The sequence below is a fragment of the Cervus canadensis genome, chromosome 4 (assembly GCF_019320065.1).
Source record: "Cervus canadensis isolate Bull #8, Minnesota chromosome 4, ASM1932006v1, whole genome shotgun sequence".
Classification (NCBI taxonomy): Eukaryota; Metazoa; Chordata; class Mammalia; order Artiodactyla; family Cervidae; genus Cervus; species Cervus canadensis.
The window spans coordinates 81,518,089-81,532,223 of NC_057389.1; the positions used below are offsets into that span (position 1 = coordinate 81,518,089).

Here is a 14,135-nt window from a genome sequence, read left to right on the forward strand (position 1 = left end):
GCTGCTCGTGCTGCCGGAGGCCCGCCTCGGACTGGCCGGACGCGATTCCTGCGTGGAGCCGCGCAGAAGCCGGGACCGGCCGGGAACCGAGGGAGCCTCTGCCGCGCGCCTCCGCCGGTCCGCGGGTGGGCGGGCTGAGGGGCGGAGGAGCCGGGGGCCCCGCCTCCCGCGTGCTGCAGCCGGAGCCGCCACCGCCGCGGCCCCGCCGAGGCTTTAAACAGCGCGGCCCGCCCCGCGCCCGCCACACTCGCGCGCAGACTCGGCCGCCGGAGGCGTTCGTGCCGGCTCGGGCTAGCGGCGGCGAGCGCGCGGCTGGGAGAGCGACTCCCCCACCTGGCGTTGCGGCCGCTACCACCGCCGGCCGCGGGCGCGGAGGGCGTGCAGCCCGCGAGGTCCCCCAGGCTCTCCGGGTCCGCCGGGGGTCGGGCGGCGATGGAACCGGGGCCCACGGCGCCCTCCTCCGGCGCCCCGAGGCTGTCCGGGGTTGGGGAGACGCCTCCAGCCGCCCCGCTGGCCGCCGCCAGGATGGACCTGCCCGGCACAGCCGTGCCCTCAGTGCCGGAGGATGCTGCGGCTGTGAGCCGTGGCGGCGGTGGGGTCCGCGGGGAGGGCGGCCCGGCGGCCGGCGACGGGCTGGGCAGACCCCTGGGGCCCACCCCGAGCCAGAGCCGCTTCCAGGTGGATCTGGTTTCCGAGAATGCCGGGCGGGCGGCGGCGGCGGCGGCTAGCGCTGGAGCGGGAGGCAAGGAGACCCCCGCGGAAGGGAAAGCCAGCGTCGAAAGCGGGCAGGCTAAGGCCAGCGAGGAAGCCAAGGGCCGCTTCCGCGTGAACTTCGTGGACCCGGCTGCCTCTTCGTCGGCGGACGAGAGCGTGTCGGATGCGGCAGGGATCGGAGGCGACGGGCCCAACGTGAGCTTCCAGAACGGCGGGGACACGGTGCTGAGCGAGGGGAGCAGCCTGCACTCGGGCGGCGGCGGCGGCGGCAGTGGGCACCACCAGCATTACTACTATGACACGCACACCAACACCTACTACCTGCGCACCTTCGGCCACAACACTATGGACGCCGTGCCCAGGATCGACCACTATCGGCACACGGCAGCGCAGCTAGGCGAGAAGCTGCTCCGGCCCAGCCTGGCGGAGCTCCACGATGAGTTGGAGAAGGTGAGCTCTCCCGGCCCTCTCTGCAGCCCTCCCCTCCTCCCCAGCCGCTGGTTCGCGCTGACCGCCGGACACAGCCGCCGGCTCTCCACGCGTAAGGCGGCGGGAATGGACGTGCACGACTCGCTGGCATCTCTGGATTCAGCTGTCAAGGGAGAAATTGCAGAGGAATGTAACTTAATCTCTTGAAAGTTTGCAGCGGGTTAGGCTAGTTACGTGATACAGGAGAGGCTGCTTTTAACAACCTTCCCTATCCAGTTTTATATCTAGTTATGCTTTTTTTTTTTCTTACCCATACCCACGCTTTAACAATTACCATCCCTCTGAATGACAGTTGTGCTTTTAGGTCCGGAGAAGGGAATGTGCGGGAGGTTTAGTTGAGGACATCTCTCAGCAGAGAATGGAGAGAACCTGCCATCCGTGTCGTTTTTTAAAGGTTGTGTTGTATGGCTTCTGGAGCCCATTAGAGCTCCCAAGAGTAGGAACGTTAGTGTTTGAAGGGAAAGCCTTAGCAGCGTTTGTCTGTGGTCTCTGAATTATTAAAGCTCAGCTCCTGCAGTCTTGAATATGCAAAGATCATAGAAATCTTAAATCTTGGGACAAGCTGTTCCTGATAATGGCATAAATCCACCTTTTATAATGTAAACCTTTTGGAAGAGGGTCACATCAGAAGGGGGGTGGAGTGGGCAGAGTCTAAAAGAGGGAGACGGAGAGAGAAACAGGAGAATTGTTTTTTCTGTGGAGGATGTCTATCTAAAAAACTACAAGGCCTTCTGGGGTCTTGCGTAAGTAGTTACACTTTGTGAACAGAAAGCCATCCCTATAAACTATTGATTTCTGTAATTCTATTTTTTATGACCCCATAAGACTTTTTATTTCTTCAGGGTACAAAATCGTTCTTTTGAGATAACATTAATGCTTTTGAGATTTGATTCATAATTAACTTTTTTTATAACTTGAATTACTTGGAAGTCTGCCTTTACAAGTGTATAATGACTACATTGATGGAATTTGTGAATGCTAAGAGTTAGTAGTACCATGTAGGTTGATGTGATCATAGTGTCGAAAAGTTGAAATGGAAATACAGAAAGTATGTAATTTCTTTTGGATATGATTATTTGATCTCATACAGTCATTTTATATAAGATTTCACCTGTCCCAGTGTTTGAAAATGTGGCCTAACATTCATTGAAATAGTTACTGAGGTCCCAACCCTTACAGTGTATCATTTGTTTAAAAGCCTGGCATCATTTAACTTTGGGTGATACTACCCCTTTCATTCTGTTATGGTGTTTTGTCATTTCAGAAGAAAACATTTTTTCAAAAACACTTATTTTATTCATATTTCTGTTGTTTCTCTCAAATCTATTCTTTTTTTCAAAATTCCTTATGTAGTCCTTATAAAGTAGATTATGTAGCTGGTTTATGAAGCTGGTAATTTACCTTTTCTTAGAGCATTTTTATTATTGAAAATACTATATAGATATTTTCAGGTTTATTTCATCAAAGCCCTTAGTTGAGTAGTAAAACAGTCTATATTTATGCATAAGTCTTACAGGCTTTTTTTTTTTTTAATTGAAGGATATTATTAATATACCTTGATCTTGTATGCTTCCTGGGAAAGTTTTTGTTGTTTTAAATTAAATTCTCTAAGTAGCAAAGCACTTGTAGTTTTCCCAAAGTTTCAGGGTTTTGTTGAGTGTTTTTGGTCAGCTCACAATGTATGAGAAAGAACACCTGCGTTGTTTAGATGTATAGTAGTTGAAGAAGTAGTTGAAGAAGCCACCTAGCCTGTCAGCCTCAGCTTCCTCATCTTTCAGAGTTATTTTGAAGATTAGAGAAAAAAATGTACACAAAGGCCCTTGCTCGGTACCAGAAAAATAATGATTAGTGCAGTTACTATTTCAGTCTTATATTGGCCCTTCGTAAAGTAAATAGTTAGGAACTTCCCTGGTGGTCCAGTGGTTAGGACTCTGGACTTCCAATGCAGGGGGCAGGACTTCAATCCCTGGTCAGGGACCTAAGATCCCATATGCTGTGTGCTGCAACAAAAAAATAATAATAATAATAAAAAAATTAAAGTACATAGTTAAACTTTAGGATTTCACTTTTAAGATTCTCTTAATCTCTACAATTTTTGATGAATGTAGTAACTAAAATGTTACGTTCAGAGTTTCATTTGTGCAGCATGTGGTGTAATAAGTTCTTTGTAGTTTTTTACCTTTTACTATTCAGGTTCTTTATGGGCAATGAAAAAGGTTTATTAGGTTAAGTAAGTATAGAACCTCATCTTGAAGATAATTTTGTTTAGAAATTAGCAAATGGATTAAAGAGATTGTCATGTTAAGGAGTACCAATCTGGCCGTAGATAAACCTCTATGGAAGGAGCAGGGTGAGGCAGGGTGAGGCTGATAGTACAGGTTGGCAAGATTCCCAAATGTTGTTCTTCACTTTTTAGATTGACTTTTACTCATTAAAATCTTTTCTACTGCTTGTAGCCCTGGATGAAATCATAGCGCTCAGAATTCTATAGCATTTAATCCTAGCTCTTGATTGACTGTCATGGAGTCTGCTCAGATCACTGAGCTCTTCATTATCTACCATGGATCTAAGTCTGTGCTGGGAACTATGGAAGAATAAAAAAAAGTAAAAGAAAAGCACTCCAGGAACTTGTTAGGGGGAAAGGACTACACTGTCTTCCTATTCTTGAGTTCCTTTCTTTGCCTAGCACTGTGACTTTTTAAAGCATTTTGCCTAAAAATTCAGCTGAAGAGGAATAAATAATCAAGGTGCATCTTGAGTCCTCCATTTACCAAATATTTATTAGGGAGAAGAGTTTCTTAGGCGTAAGTCACATGACTGTGGCACTATGGAACGATGCAGTGATTAGCAAAATAGATACTGACTCTCATACTCTAGTAGGCATACATTAACCGAACAAATAATGTAATTAAATCCCACCCCCGTCGGGTGCTGTGAAAGAGGAGTATAGAATGTTGATGAAGATATAATAGGTCCTAATTTTAGTTAGGTTTGGGGAGGCCTTTTTCACAAAGTTTGACACTGAAGCTGAAACTTAAAGGCTAAGCTGATGATAGAGCAGAACAACATGCCGGGTCAAAGGAACAAAATCTGAAGATAGTGAGAGTGGTGTGTTCAAAGAACTGTAAGGAGGCCAATATAAGATTTATTTATAAAGGTAGTGGAAAGTGATTTTGTGTGACGTAGCAACGTGAACTGTTCTAACATCTTTGGATTGCTGGATGAAGACGGGATTGGCAGGAGGGACAACAGAAGCAGCTTTTGCTGTGGTCTCACCATATATGATAAGGGTTGGGGGCAGAATGAGTGGGATGTACGTGGATTGGATATGGGCATGAAAGAGAAGCTGACTCCTCGGTGTTGGACCTGAGCAGCTGAATACATGGTACTTTGCTTAAGATGGGAAAAGACTGGAGAAGGAACATTGATTTGGGGAGGAAAGAAAGAATGCTTTTTGAGTAGCTTGTAAGACATCTTAGTCCAAGAGTCATTTTGAGGGAGAAGGGGCAGAATATATATGTAAATGAAATATATGTGTGTGTGTATGTATACATATGTATGTGTATATGTATTGATGGTCTAAAGTCGTGTATGAAGTTACTTGGGGAAAGTGGGTAGATAAGAGAACAGAAACATGGTCTGACCTTCGACTTGGAGAATGCCTAGAGGTCTACTGGAGATTGTGGAGACACTGGCAAAGGAAATAAAGAAGGAGCTCTTAGGCTGGTGAGAAACAGCCGGGAGAGCATTGTCAGGGAAGCTGAGAGAAAATAATTTTAAAGAGGACAGAAAGTCTTAAAAGCTGATAACAGTAATTGATTTTTTTTAAAAAAGAATAAAACTGACTTAGTGATTCCTGCCCCTACAAAAAGAAATTAAAAACTAGATGGTAAACAAATAAGTATTTGATAGACAGTTTCAGCGTGTATGATAGAAAACATCAAATGTGGAAAAATGTCTCATGTTTCATTAAGCATGTTGGTTTAATGCCTAAGAAATAAGTCTTAGACACATTTTACTCATGATAAAGTATGCTCATAGAACCTGAAGAAATTCCTTAATACCACTGTCATAGAAAGTGGTACAAATGAAATTCACACCCAGGTTTTTTTGACTGTTGCCAGGACATAGTAGCTCCTCTTTCTTATTGTTTCCTCTTCCTCTGTATTCCCTGGACCTGATCTGAGATGGCAGGGATGTTGAGGGGGACATGCTGGGGGTTGCCAACATCACTCTTCTATCTTGACCTGAGAGTGGAATGGTTACATAACTGAAAGAAGAGAGGGGGAATTATTGACTAATGTGACTGTCTCTTTCACTAGGACCTGAGCTCATTCATCTCTGGACAGAGAATAGGCAGTTAATAAAGATTTGTTTGCTGAGTGTATCAGGGTGATCAGTTCCTCCCACTTAATAAGGACTTTAAACAAGTGTAGCTACCACTCTGAAGTGGGGTATGTTGAGTCTTGGACAAAAAATTCCACACACTGCTAATCATATCAGTACAGAGCTTGAGTTTTGGAAGATCACCCAGGAAGAAAAAGAATGGGTCAAATCCCTGGGGATAAGGAGGAGAGTAAGTCCAGGAATGAGTAGAGGTGGGCCCTTGATCAGAAATATTTGTGTGTGGCACAAACTTGGACTGTTTCATGATTTTGGCAGGGGCCCCACCTTATAAGGGCTTCCCTTGTGGCTCAGCTGGTAAAGAATCCGCCTGCAATGTGGGAGACCTGGGTTCGGTCTCTGGGTTGGGAAGATCCCCTGAAGAAGGGAAAGGATACCCACTCCAGTATTCTGGCCTGGAGAATTCAACTGAGCAACTTTTAGTTAGTGACTTAGTGAAGTCACTCAGTCATGTCTGACTCTTTGCAACCCCATGGACTATAGTCTACCAGGCTCCTCCGTCCATGGAATTTTCTAGGCAAGAGTACTGGAGTGGGTTGCCATTTCCTTCTCCAGGGGATCTTCCTGACCCAGGGATTGAACCCAGGTCTCCCACATTGCAGGCAGACGCTTTAACCTCTGAGCCACCAGGGACCAGAGCCACCAGAGCTGAAGTCTGGTTTACCCATAAACTGTACACATTCTCCAAGTATACACCAACTGACTGCCTGGGAAGAAGGAAAGATAAATTTAGGGTTTAAAATGTGGCAAAAAATCTGTATACTGCTTTTGTAATCAATGTCTTCATGTGTCTGTGTTCACACATACATTCCCGGTCTTGTTAGGCCAGAGTTTAAAGGACCAAAAGAGAGTTTGTTGGTTCTTATGTGTTGAGTGTGTTCATTTTCACTAATTTTTTTATTACATGTTTCATCTGTGTTTCTAAAGTCTGTGGTACTAATTAGATTGGCTCCATGCTGAAGTGAAGTGAATATGAATTTTTTAGTTATTCCAAGTCTTGATTGAGCACCAGTAATAGCCCTGTTCTGAGTGCTGGGGATACAGCAGTGGGCACAAAAGAACTGTAGAGCTTTCATCTTAGTGGGAGGAGAAGTAAGCCAGTAAGTCCGATGTAACTGCTGTGAAGAAAATGAAAGGTAGATAGATGGTAATGGCTGGGGTGGTGCTGTTTTAGGGGAGTTAGAGAAGCCCTTTCTGACTCATAAGCAGTCACTAGACAGGAGCTAAAGATCAGCCCATGCAAATACCTTGGGTGAAGAGTCGGCAGAGGACTACAAACACCAGGACCTTGAGATAGGCGTGTGCCTGGGGTGTGCTTGACTTGACTGAGAAATAAGGGGACCAACATGACTGGGGTCACTAGCAGGGGCGTGATAGGGGAGGTTGGAACAGTAGTGAGGAGCAACAATGTAGAACCTGGTAGATGGTGATGAAGACTTAGACTTTTACCCTGAGTGATGTAGGAAGTCATGGAAAGCGTTGAGCACAGACTTGACATGATCTGACTTACATTTGTAAAACATCACTCTCATTGCTGTGTGGGGTGTATCCCATAAGCACATAAGAGTGGAAGCTGGGAAACCAGTTAGCAGTGTTTTAGTTACGATGATGATGGCTGTTATGAAGGTGATCGTGTTTGATATGGTGACAGGTGTTTAAACGCTGATTATGTTTAAAAGGTGAAATTGTTGAGATTAGCAACTGTTTGAGGAGTTTTCACTTGTTGAGGATTGAGTCAATGTTTATGAAGAGGTGAGAGACTGGTAGGAGCAAGTTTGGTAAGTGGACTCAAGAGTTGGGTTTCATCCTACAAGTTAGTTCTATAATGGGGCAAACACGTAAAATTGCAGCTACTGGTTTGTGAAGTAACAGAACCTAAGAAAATGGGTTTTAATTTCTAGCATAAAAATGTGTTTTTATGAGAACTGGTAGTTTTTCAGAGTATAAGGGAGTGGGGAACTAGTGAGTTGATTCAGCAAAATGAAGGAGTGAGGGATGGACAAGGAAAGCTACTTAACTACCGAAGTTAAAAACATATCAATGGTTTCCCATTAAATATTAAACTTATCATCTGCCATTGGCTTTATTATTCTTCCATTTTCCACTAGAACCTGTAATAGTGCTTTCCTAAAACTATTCAGAAAGATCCATACAGTCAAAGCTATGGTTTTTCCAGTAGTCATGTATGGATGTGAGAATTGGACCATAAAGAAGGGTGAGCCCAAAGAATTGATTCTTTTTGACCTTTGGTGTTGGAGAAGGCTCTTGAGAGCCCCCTGGGCTGCAAGGAGATCAAACCAGTCAATCCCAAAGGAAATCAGTCTTGAATATTCATTGGAAGGACTGATGCTGAAGCTCCAGTACTTTGGCCACCTGATGCAAAGAGCTGACTCATTAGAAAAGACGCTGAAGCCGGGAAAGATTGAAGGCAGGAGCAGAAGGGGATGACCGACAGGATGAAATGGTTGGATGGCGTCACTGACTCAATGGACATGAGTTTGAGCAAGTTCCAGGAGATGGTGAAGGACAGCAAAACCTGGGGTGCTGCTCCCCATGGGGTGGCAAAGAGTCAGACACAACTGAGGGACTGAACAACAACAAAGCTATTCTGGTAAAGAACCTGCCTGCCAAGGTAGGAGACATAAGAGACATGGCTTTGATCCCCGGGTCAGGGAGATCCCCTGGAGAAGGGCATGGACAGAGGAAATTAGAAAATCCCATGGACAGGGGAGCCTGGCAGGCTGTAGTCCATAGGGTCGCACAGAGTCGGACATGACTGAAGCAACTTAGCACAAAGCTGTTATGAAACCTTAAAGCCCAAAGAGAGCTTGGGGACTTCTGATTAGAAGAAGAGGGAGGCCTGAAAAGCGAATGTAGCTTAGTGGAATCTCATCTCTGTGTAGAAGCTGGTTGTGGCTGGTGTAGTCATAGTACCCTTGGACTCAGAAATTTCTCTGCCTGAAATTTTCTCTATGCTGTTCCTGAACACTGACAAACTAGCTGTTTATCTAGAGTAAGCATATTGGAAACCTCTGGGTGGTTCTTTGTTGGGTCGGTGTGAATTGGTGCCTTCAGTGATGTAGTTTCTAACAGAGTTTAGTATGTGCGTCATTTCAGAGCTGTATTGCAGGTAGGTGGCTTGACTGTGCTTTATTAGAGCGAGACTTAAAGGAACTATGAGGATCCTAGCCATCTGCTGTGACATGACTTTTACCCCATCATTTCACCTAAATAGTTCTTGTTAAAAGTCACTGGTGACCTCCTTCATCCTTATCATTAATTGCAGCAAACCCTTTTTCTTAGTAGCATTCAGCCTTCCAGCAGCATTTGATATTCTTGTGAAGTCTTCTTGACACTTCCTTGGCTTCGATAACATCACTCTCTTAATTTTCCTTCTCCCTCTTTGGCTTTTTCAACGCAGAGTCTTCTGCAGTCTCCTTTGTCTCTAAAGTGGCCATCCTCTAGGCTTGGTTCTGGCTTTCTTTCTTCCTTTGTCGTCGTCTCTCTGTATATCACCTTTCTGTATCACCTGTAGGCTAATTACTCCCCAGATTCTGTCTCTAACTAATAATACGCGCTTTCTGAGTCCTGGGCATCCAGTGCCTGCTAGACATTTTTGCTTCATGTCTAAAGACAGCCCACGCTCACAAACTTATTTCTCTCCCTCAGCCTCCCAAAACAAAACCACCCAGGCCCTCTTCCAGCGTGTCCTGTGTTTCTGAATGGTACTACCATTTCTCATATTGCACAACTGAGAAGACAGTCATCCCTGACACTTTCCCTTATCTCTCTCTATCCAGGTCATCACCAAGTTCTTTGCATCATCTTTATTTTCTAAATATGATTTTCATCCTCGCTGCTGCCATCCTAGACAACTGCAGCATGTCCCTCTCTGGCAACCTTTTATGGCTTCCTCTTAGTCACTGTGCCGTATCCTTATTGTGCCCAGAGTGATCCTTTTAAAACAAAATTGAGCATGTTATTCCTTGGCTTAAAACTAGCCCTTCATTGTCTAGCTCTGGGCTACATCCTCTTAAATGTTTCAGTTCTTAACAGCAGTATTTTCTTTGGCCATTGGGCCTTTGTAGTATGGAATACGATCCAGGAAATCTTCCTCCTTTCTCCCCCACACCACACTGATAAAACTTTTCAGTCTTAAAGTTTCACTTCAGTCCTTATTTCCTGGGAGAGGAAGCCTTTAACCTCCAGTCTAGGACAAATCTCTTTTCTCTTGGAGCACTTATTTCAATTAGAGGGAGTGTGTTTGTTAAGATGGTTATTTGAGTCAACTTGAGTTGACTTCAAGCTCCATGAGAAGCAGACTGTGTCTGTGGCTGTTTATCATTATGTCCCTACTACATAGCAGATCCTCAGTCACTACATGTTGAATAATAGAACTGTTCTTTATAAATTAATATTGCAAAAGAATCTTAAACTTTTATTTTCCTTATATCGTCATCTAGAATTTCTAAAGGACATTGGACAGCCATCTGGCCCCAGTGTGCACACTTGGGAGTTTACCACATGAAAGAGCTAAGTGATCTACCTGTCCAAAATCATAGGACCCACAACTGGCAGAGACAAGGCTGGAACTTGCAACAACCATCTTAACTCCCAGTTAATTCCAGTGTCCTACAGTTTAATACTATACAAGTTCTTGCTATTTTGGCGGTTTGTTTCTTTTTAAAATACCCATGGCAGTTGTTTTTTAGTTCATTGAATAAAATAAAAAATGTTTGGACTCCTCAGTTTTACAGTGTGAATAGATCTTTTCCCAACAGAAAATTGTTTTCAAAAAATTTTAAGAAAGTTTGTTATAAAAGGACTCAGTAAGTTGTTTTTTTGTGGGGTTTTTTTTTGTTTGTTTTTGTTTTTCTTCGTTTCTTCTTTCTTATCTGTTTCTCCCAAAAGTGGGAGGTAATTTTTATGATCTGGGGTTCTACTTTTCAACACTATAACCACTAGTCACATTTGGCTGTTAAACTAAGTTTAAACTAAAGTTTAAAATGTGTTAACTTGAGCCATATTTTGAGTTCTCAGTACCCACATGTTGGCTGGTGGCTACCATACCGGACAGGGAAGATAGAGAGCGTTTCCCTCATCACAGAGAACCTATTAGCCTGTGCTTTCATTTAAATAGTCATCACTAGTTTAAAATTGTTGAACAGTCACTTTTTTCCTAATTTTGCATGAGATCCTTCCTTAAATAAAGTTGTCTAAACACATCAGGCCCTCAATGAAATATTTGTTGAGTCAGTGGACTTTATCTCTTTCTGCATCTTTAATATTGGAAAGTCTGTGAAGAATCTGTTAATATTGTATAAAGTGGTACATTTATTTCCAAAGCACTGTTAACTCACATTTCTGCTTTTAGTCTTCCAGTCTGTCTTTGGAGGAGGTGGGTTTTCAGAAGGTCTTGGAGTAGCAGTTGTATTTTGCAAGGTCGTGGTTTTCCTAAGCACTTAACTAACAGTTGGTGAGGCTGCATCTCTTTGAAACTAGCTGTCTGTCTCCCTTTCCTTTTGTTTGGACCAATGATTCCCAAATTTTAAAAGACTTACCTGGAAAAAAATTATTCCTCCCTCCCAAAGAATATGTCTTAGACAGATTTTGGTTATCATTATGACAGTAGTACCTTGTTGTGGGTTGTTTTTTTTTTTTTATTGATAGCTGAGTGTCAATTTTGAAACATCCTAGGAATCTAATTATCAAAGATATGGATTTAACCCTTAGATAGGTGTGTTGTTGTTTTTCAGTTGCTCAGTTATGTCCGACTCCTTGCGACCCCGTGGATTGCAGCACGCCAGGCTTCCCTGTCCTTCACCATCTCCCGGAGCTTGCTCAAACTCATGTCCATTGAGTTGGTGATGCCATCCAACCGTTTCATCCTCTGTTGGCCCTTCTCCTCCTGCCCTCAATCTTTTCTAGCATCAGGGACTTTCCAGTGAGTCAGCCCTTCGCATCAGGTGGCCAAAGTACTGGAGCTTCAGCATCAGTCCTTCCAATGAATATTCAGGATTGATTTCCTTTAGGATTGACTGGTTTGATACCCTTGCTGTCCAAGGGACTCTCAAGAATCTTTTCCAGCACCACAGTTCAAAAGCATCAGTTCTTCAGTGCTCAGCCTTCTTTATGGTCCCAACTCTCACATCCATACATGACTACTGGAAAAACCATAGCTTTGACCGTATGGACCTTTTTAGGCAAAGTGACATCTCTGTTTTTTAGTACACTATCTAGGTTTGTTATAGCTTTTCTTTGAAGGAGCAAGCATCTTTTAATTTCATGGCTGCAGTCACCATCTGCAATGACTTTGGAGTCCAAGGAAATATAGCTTGTTACTGTTTCCATTTTTTTTCCCATCTGTTTGCCATGAAGTGATGGGACCAGATGCCATGATCTTAGAGTTTTTGAATGTTGAGTTTTAAGCCAGCTTTTTCACTCTCCCCTTTTGCCTTCATCAAGATGCTCTTAGTTCCTCTTTCTGTCATCTGATATTTACTTGTTTTCAATTTGTCCTAGTTTTTTTTTCCATACATAGTTAGTTGACTGTGAGGGGTTTAAATCTTGCCCTTTCCACTTAATACTTGCATGATCTTTAGAAAGAGTACTTGCCACCTCAGGTCTTCAATTTTCTTCTACAGAAAATGGGAAAGACGTTAATTCAATAGTGAGAAATAGCATATATTCATCTAAGAAATATATGAACTATTGAGTGCATAATGTGTACCAAATGTAGGTTTTGTTATCGCACATTTCTCCATGTTTATTGCTTTTCTAATACTCTATACTTAGGATGTCACTAAGTCACATGTTTATATCCTTGACAACTTCTGGTTCTTCTTCTTTTAAAAATAAAACAATTTGAAATGTAAATGATACAGTTATATCTTCCAGTATCACTTAATAACTTTTCTGGTCCCCTGAATTAAAATGTTCTTTTAAGCTATAGTTTGTTGACATTAGCAGGTTGTGTGGAATTTGAAATGATGTATAAATTAAAGTATTCTTAATGCATTCTGTTGTAACTCAGTCTTGAACAAGACGGGCTGGGTAGAGGACTGAATTCTTTGACTGTAATCAGCAGTTCTGACTTGGTTCATTGTAAAGTCACATGGTCACAGCATCCACTTTTATCTGTGGCACTTGAGTTTTGAGCTCTGCATTAATGCCGCTGGATATTAATAGACCATTGTTAGCCAGAGCAAATTGGATTCCTGTAAAACAATACTTTGTTTTGAGAGCATAGTCTGTATGGGGGGGCATTACACTGAGTACACCAATCACCGACAGCACGGATAGGAAATGTTGGTAGCTTTGGGATGATATGACTGGCTAGTGCTTGGTGAAAAAATGGTTAGAATAAGCCCAGCCACTTTGACATCTGTATTTGCATATGTATGCATCCATTTGTAGATACTGATTTGGCTTTGCTTCATAATATTAATTTTAACACTTTAGCTTACTTTAGTTTTAAGTAGATGCTATTGAAGTATATGAGAAATTTTTATCTAAAGTATCTTTATGAATGCCTTAGTTCAAAAGTTTGTTTTTACAATTTAAATAGCATTTTTTGGGTGAATTTTAACTTCCTGAAGTATAATTTTTTTTTTTAATCAATAATAAGCTGCTTGTAAAGAAAATAGTGAATTCTCTTATACTAACCGTACCCTGAAAGGAAGATTTCCCACTCCTCTTTCTGTCATTAACAATGATTTAATTTGCTTAAATAAAGCCGGGCCCAGAAGTTTTGTTTCTGCTGTGTAATGTAATATTAACCCTTGCTAGCCCTGCTCTAAGTGCTTATCAGTTGCCACTAAAGCAAGCAACACAGGGAGGAAGCTCTCATTTATTAAACACACTTTAAACACTAGAGACAGTACAAAGCATTTCTAGTAGAGTGATCACTTCAGAGCCAGGTTCTTCACACTATCCTGTTGACGTGCTGATGGTAGAGGGTATAATCCTTTAGCACGATTCAGCATGGAGAGCCATATTTGTATGTATAGGTCATGTTTTTGTTTACTCTTCTAAAGGTAATCTTAAACTGTCAATATTATACGAAGCAATACAGTAGAGTCTAGATTAATAATGTTTTGCAGTATTTATGTATTTGTTCAACATCTAGTTATTTAAACTCACCCATGGGCAGTTGCAATAACAGATCACTTGTTTGTTGTCCATAATAATAGCCAAAATTTATCAACCACTTACTTTTAATGTCAGACAATGTACCAAGTAATTAATACATTTTCTTTTTTCACCTTTTAAAGGTCTTTTTAAAATTGTGAAATATAGCAAAGAGAAAACATAAAGCCTCTGTGTAGTTTAATCAAAGAATAGACCAGCACCCCCAGAAGCCCTCTGTGTACCCCACTGTAATCTTCCTGTGCCAAAAGTAACCACAATCCTAACTTAAATGGTGATTAGGGGTCTGGGTCTTGGTCTTTTGTGGTTTTTTTAAATGTCTTTTGTCACCTTTATGTACTCCTGAAGACCATTAGTCTAGCTTTGCCTGCTTTAAAGCT

The 14,135-nt window shown here is 42.5% G+C and overlaps 1 protein-coding gene across 2 annotated transcripts in view; it reads left to right on the forward strand.

Annotated features, from left to right (window-relative positions):
* Positions 1 to 295: 295 nt before the first annotated feature.
* The window catches only part of SLC12A2 (solute carrier family 12 member 2), a 104,822-nt gene continuing 90,982 nt past the window's right edge, over positions 296 to 14,135 (forward strand). For both annotated transcript variants that reach the window (XM_043465959.1, XM_043465960.1), the window contains exon 1: positions 296 to 1,164. In XM_043465959.1, coding sequence (XP_043321894.1) covers positions 433 to 1,164 — 732 coding nt within the window. In that variant the 5' untranslated portion in view covers positions 296 to 432. The remainder of the gene's footprint in view (positions 1,165 to 14,135) is intronic.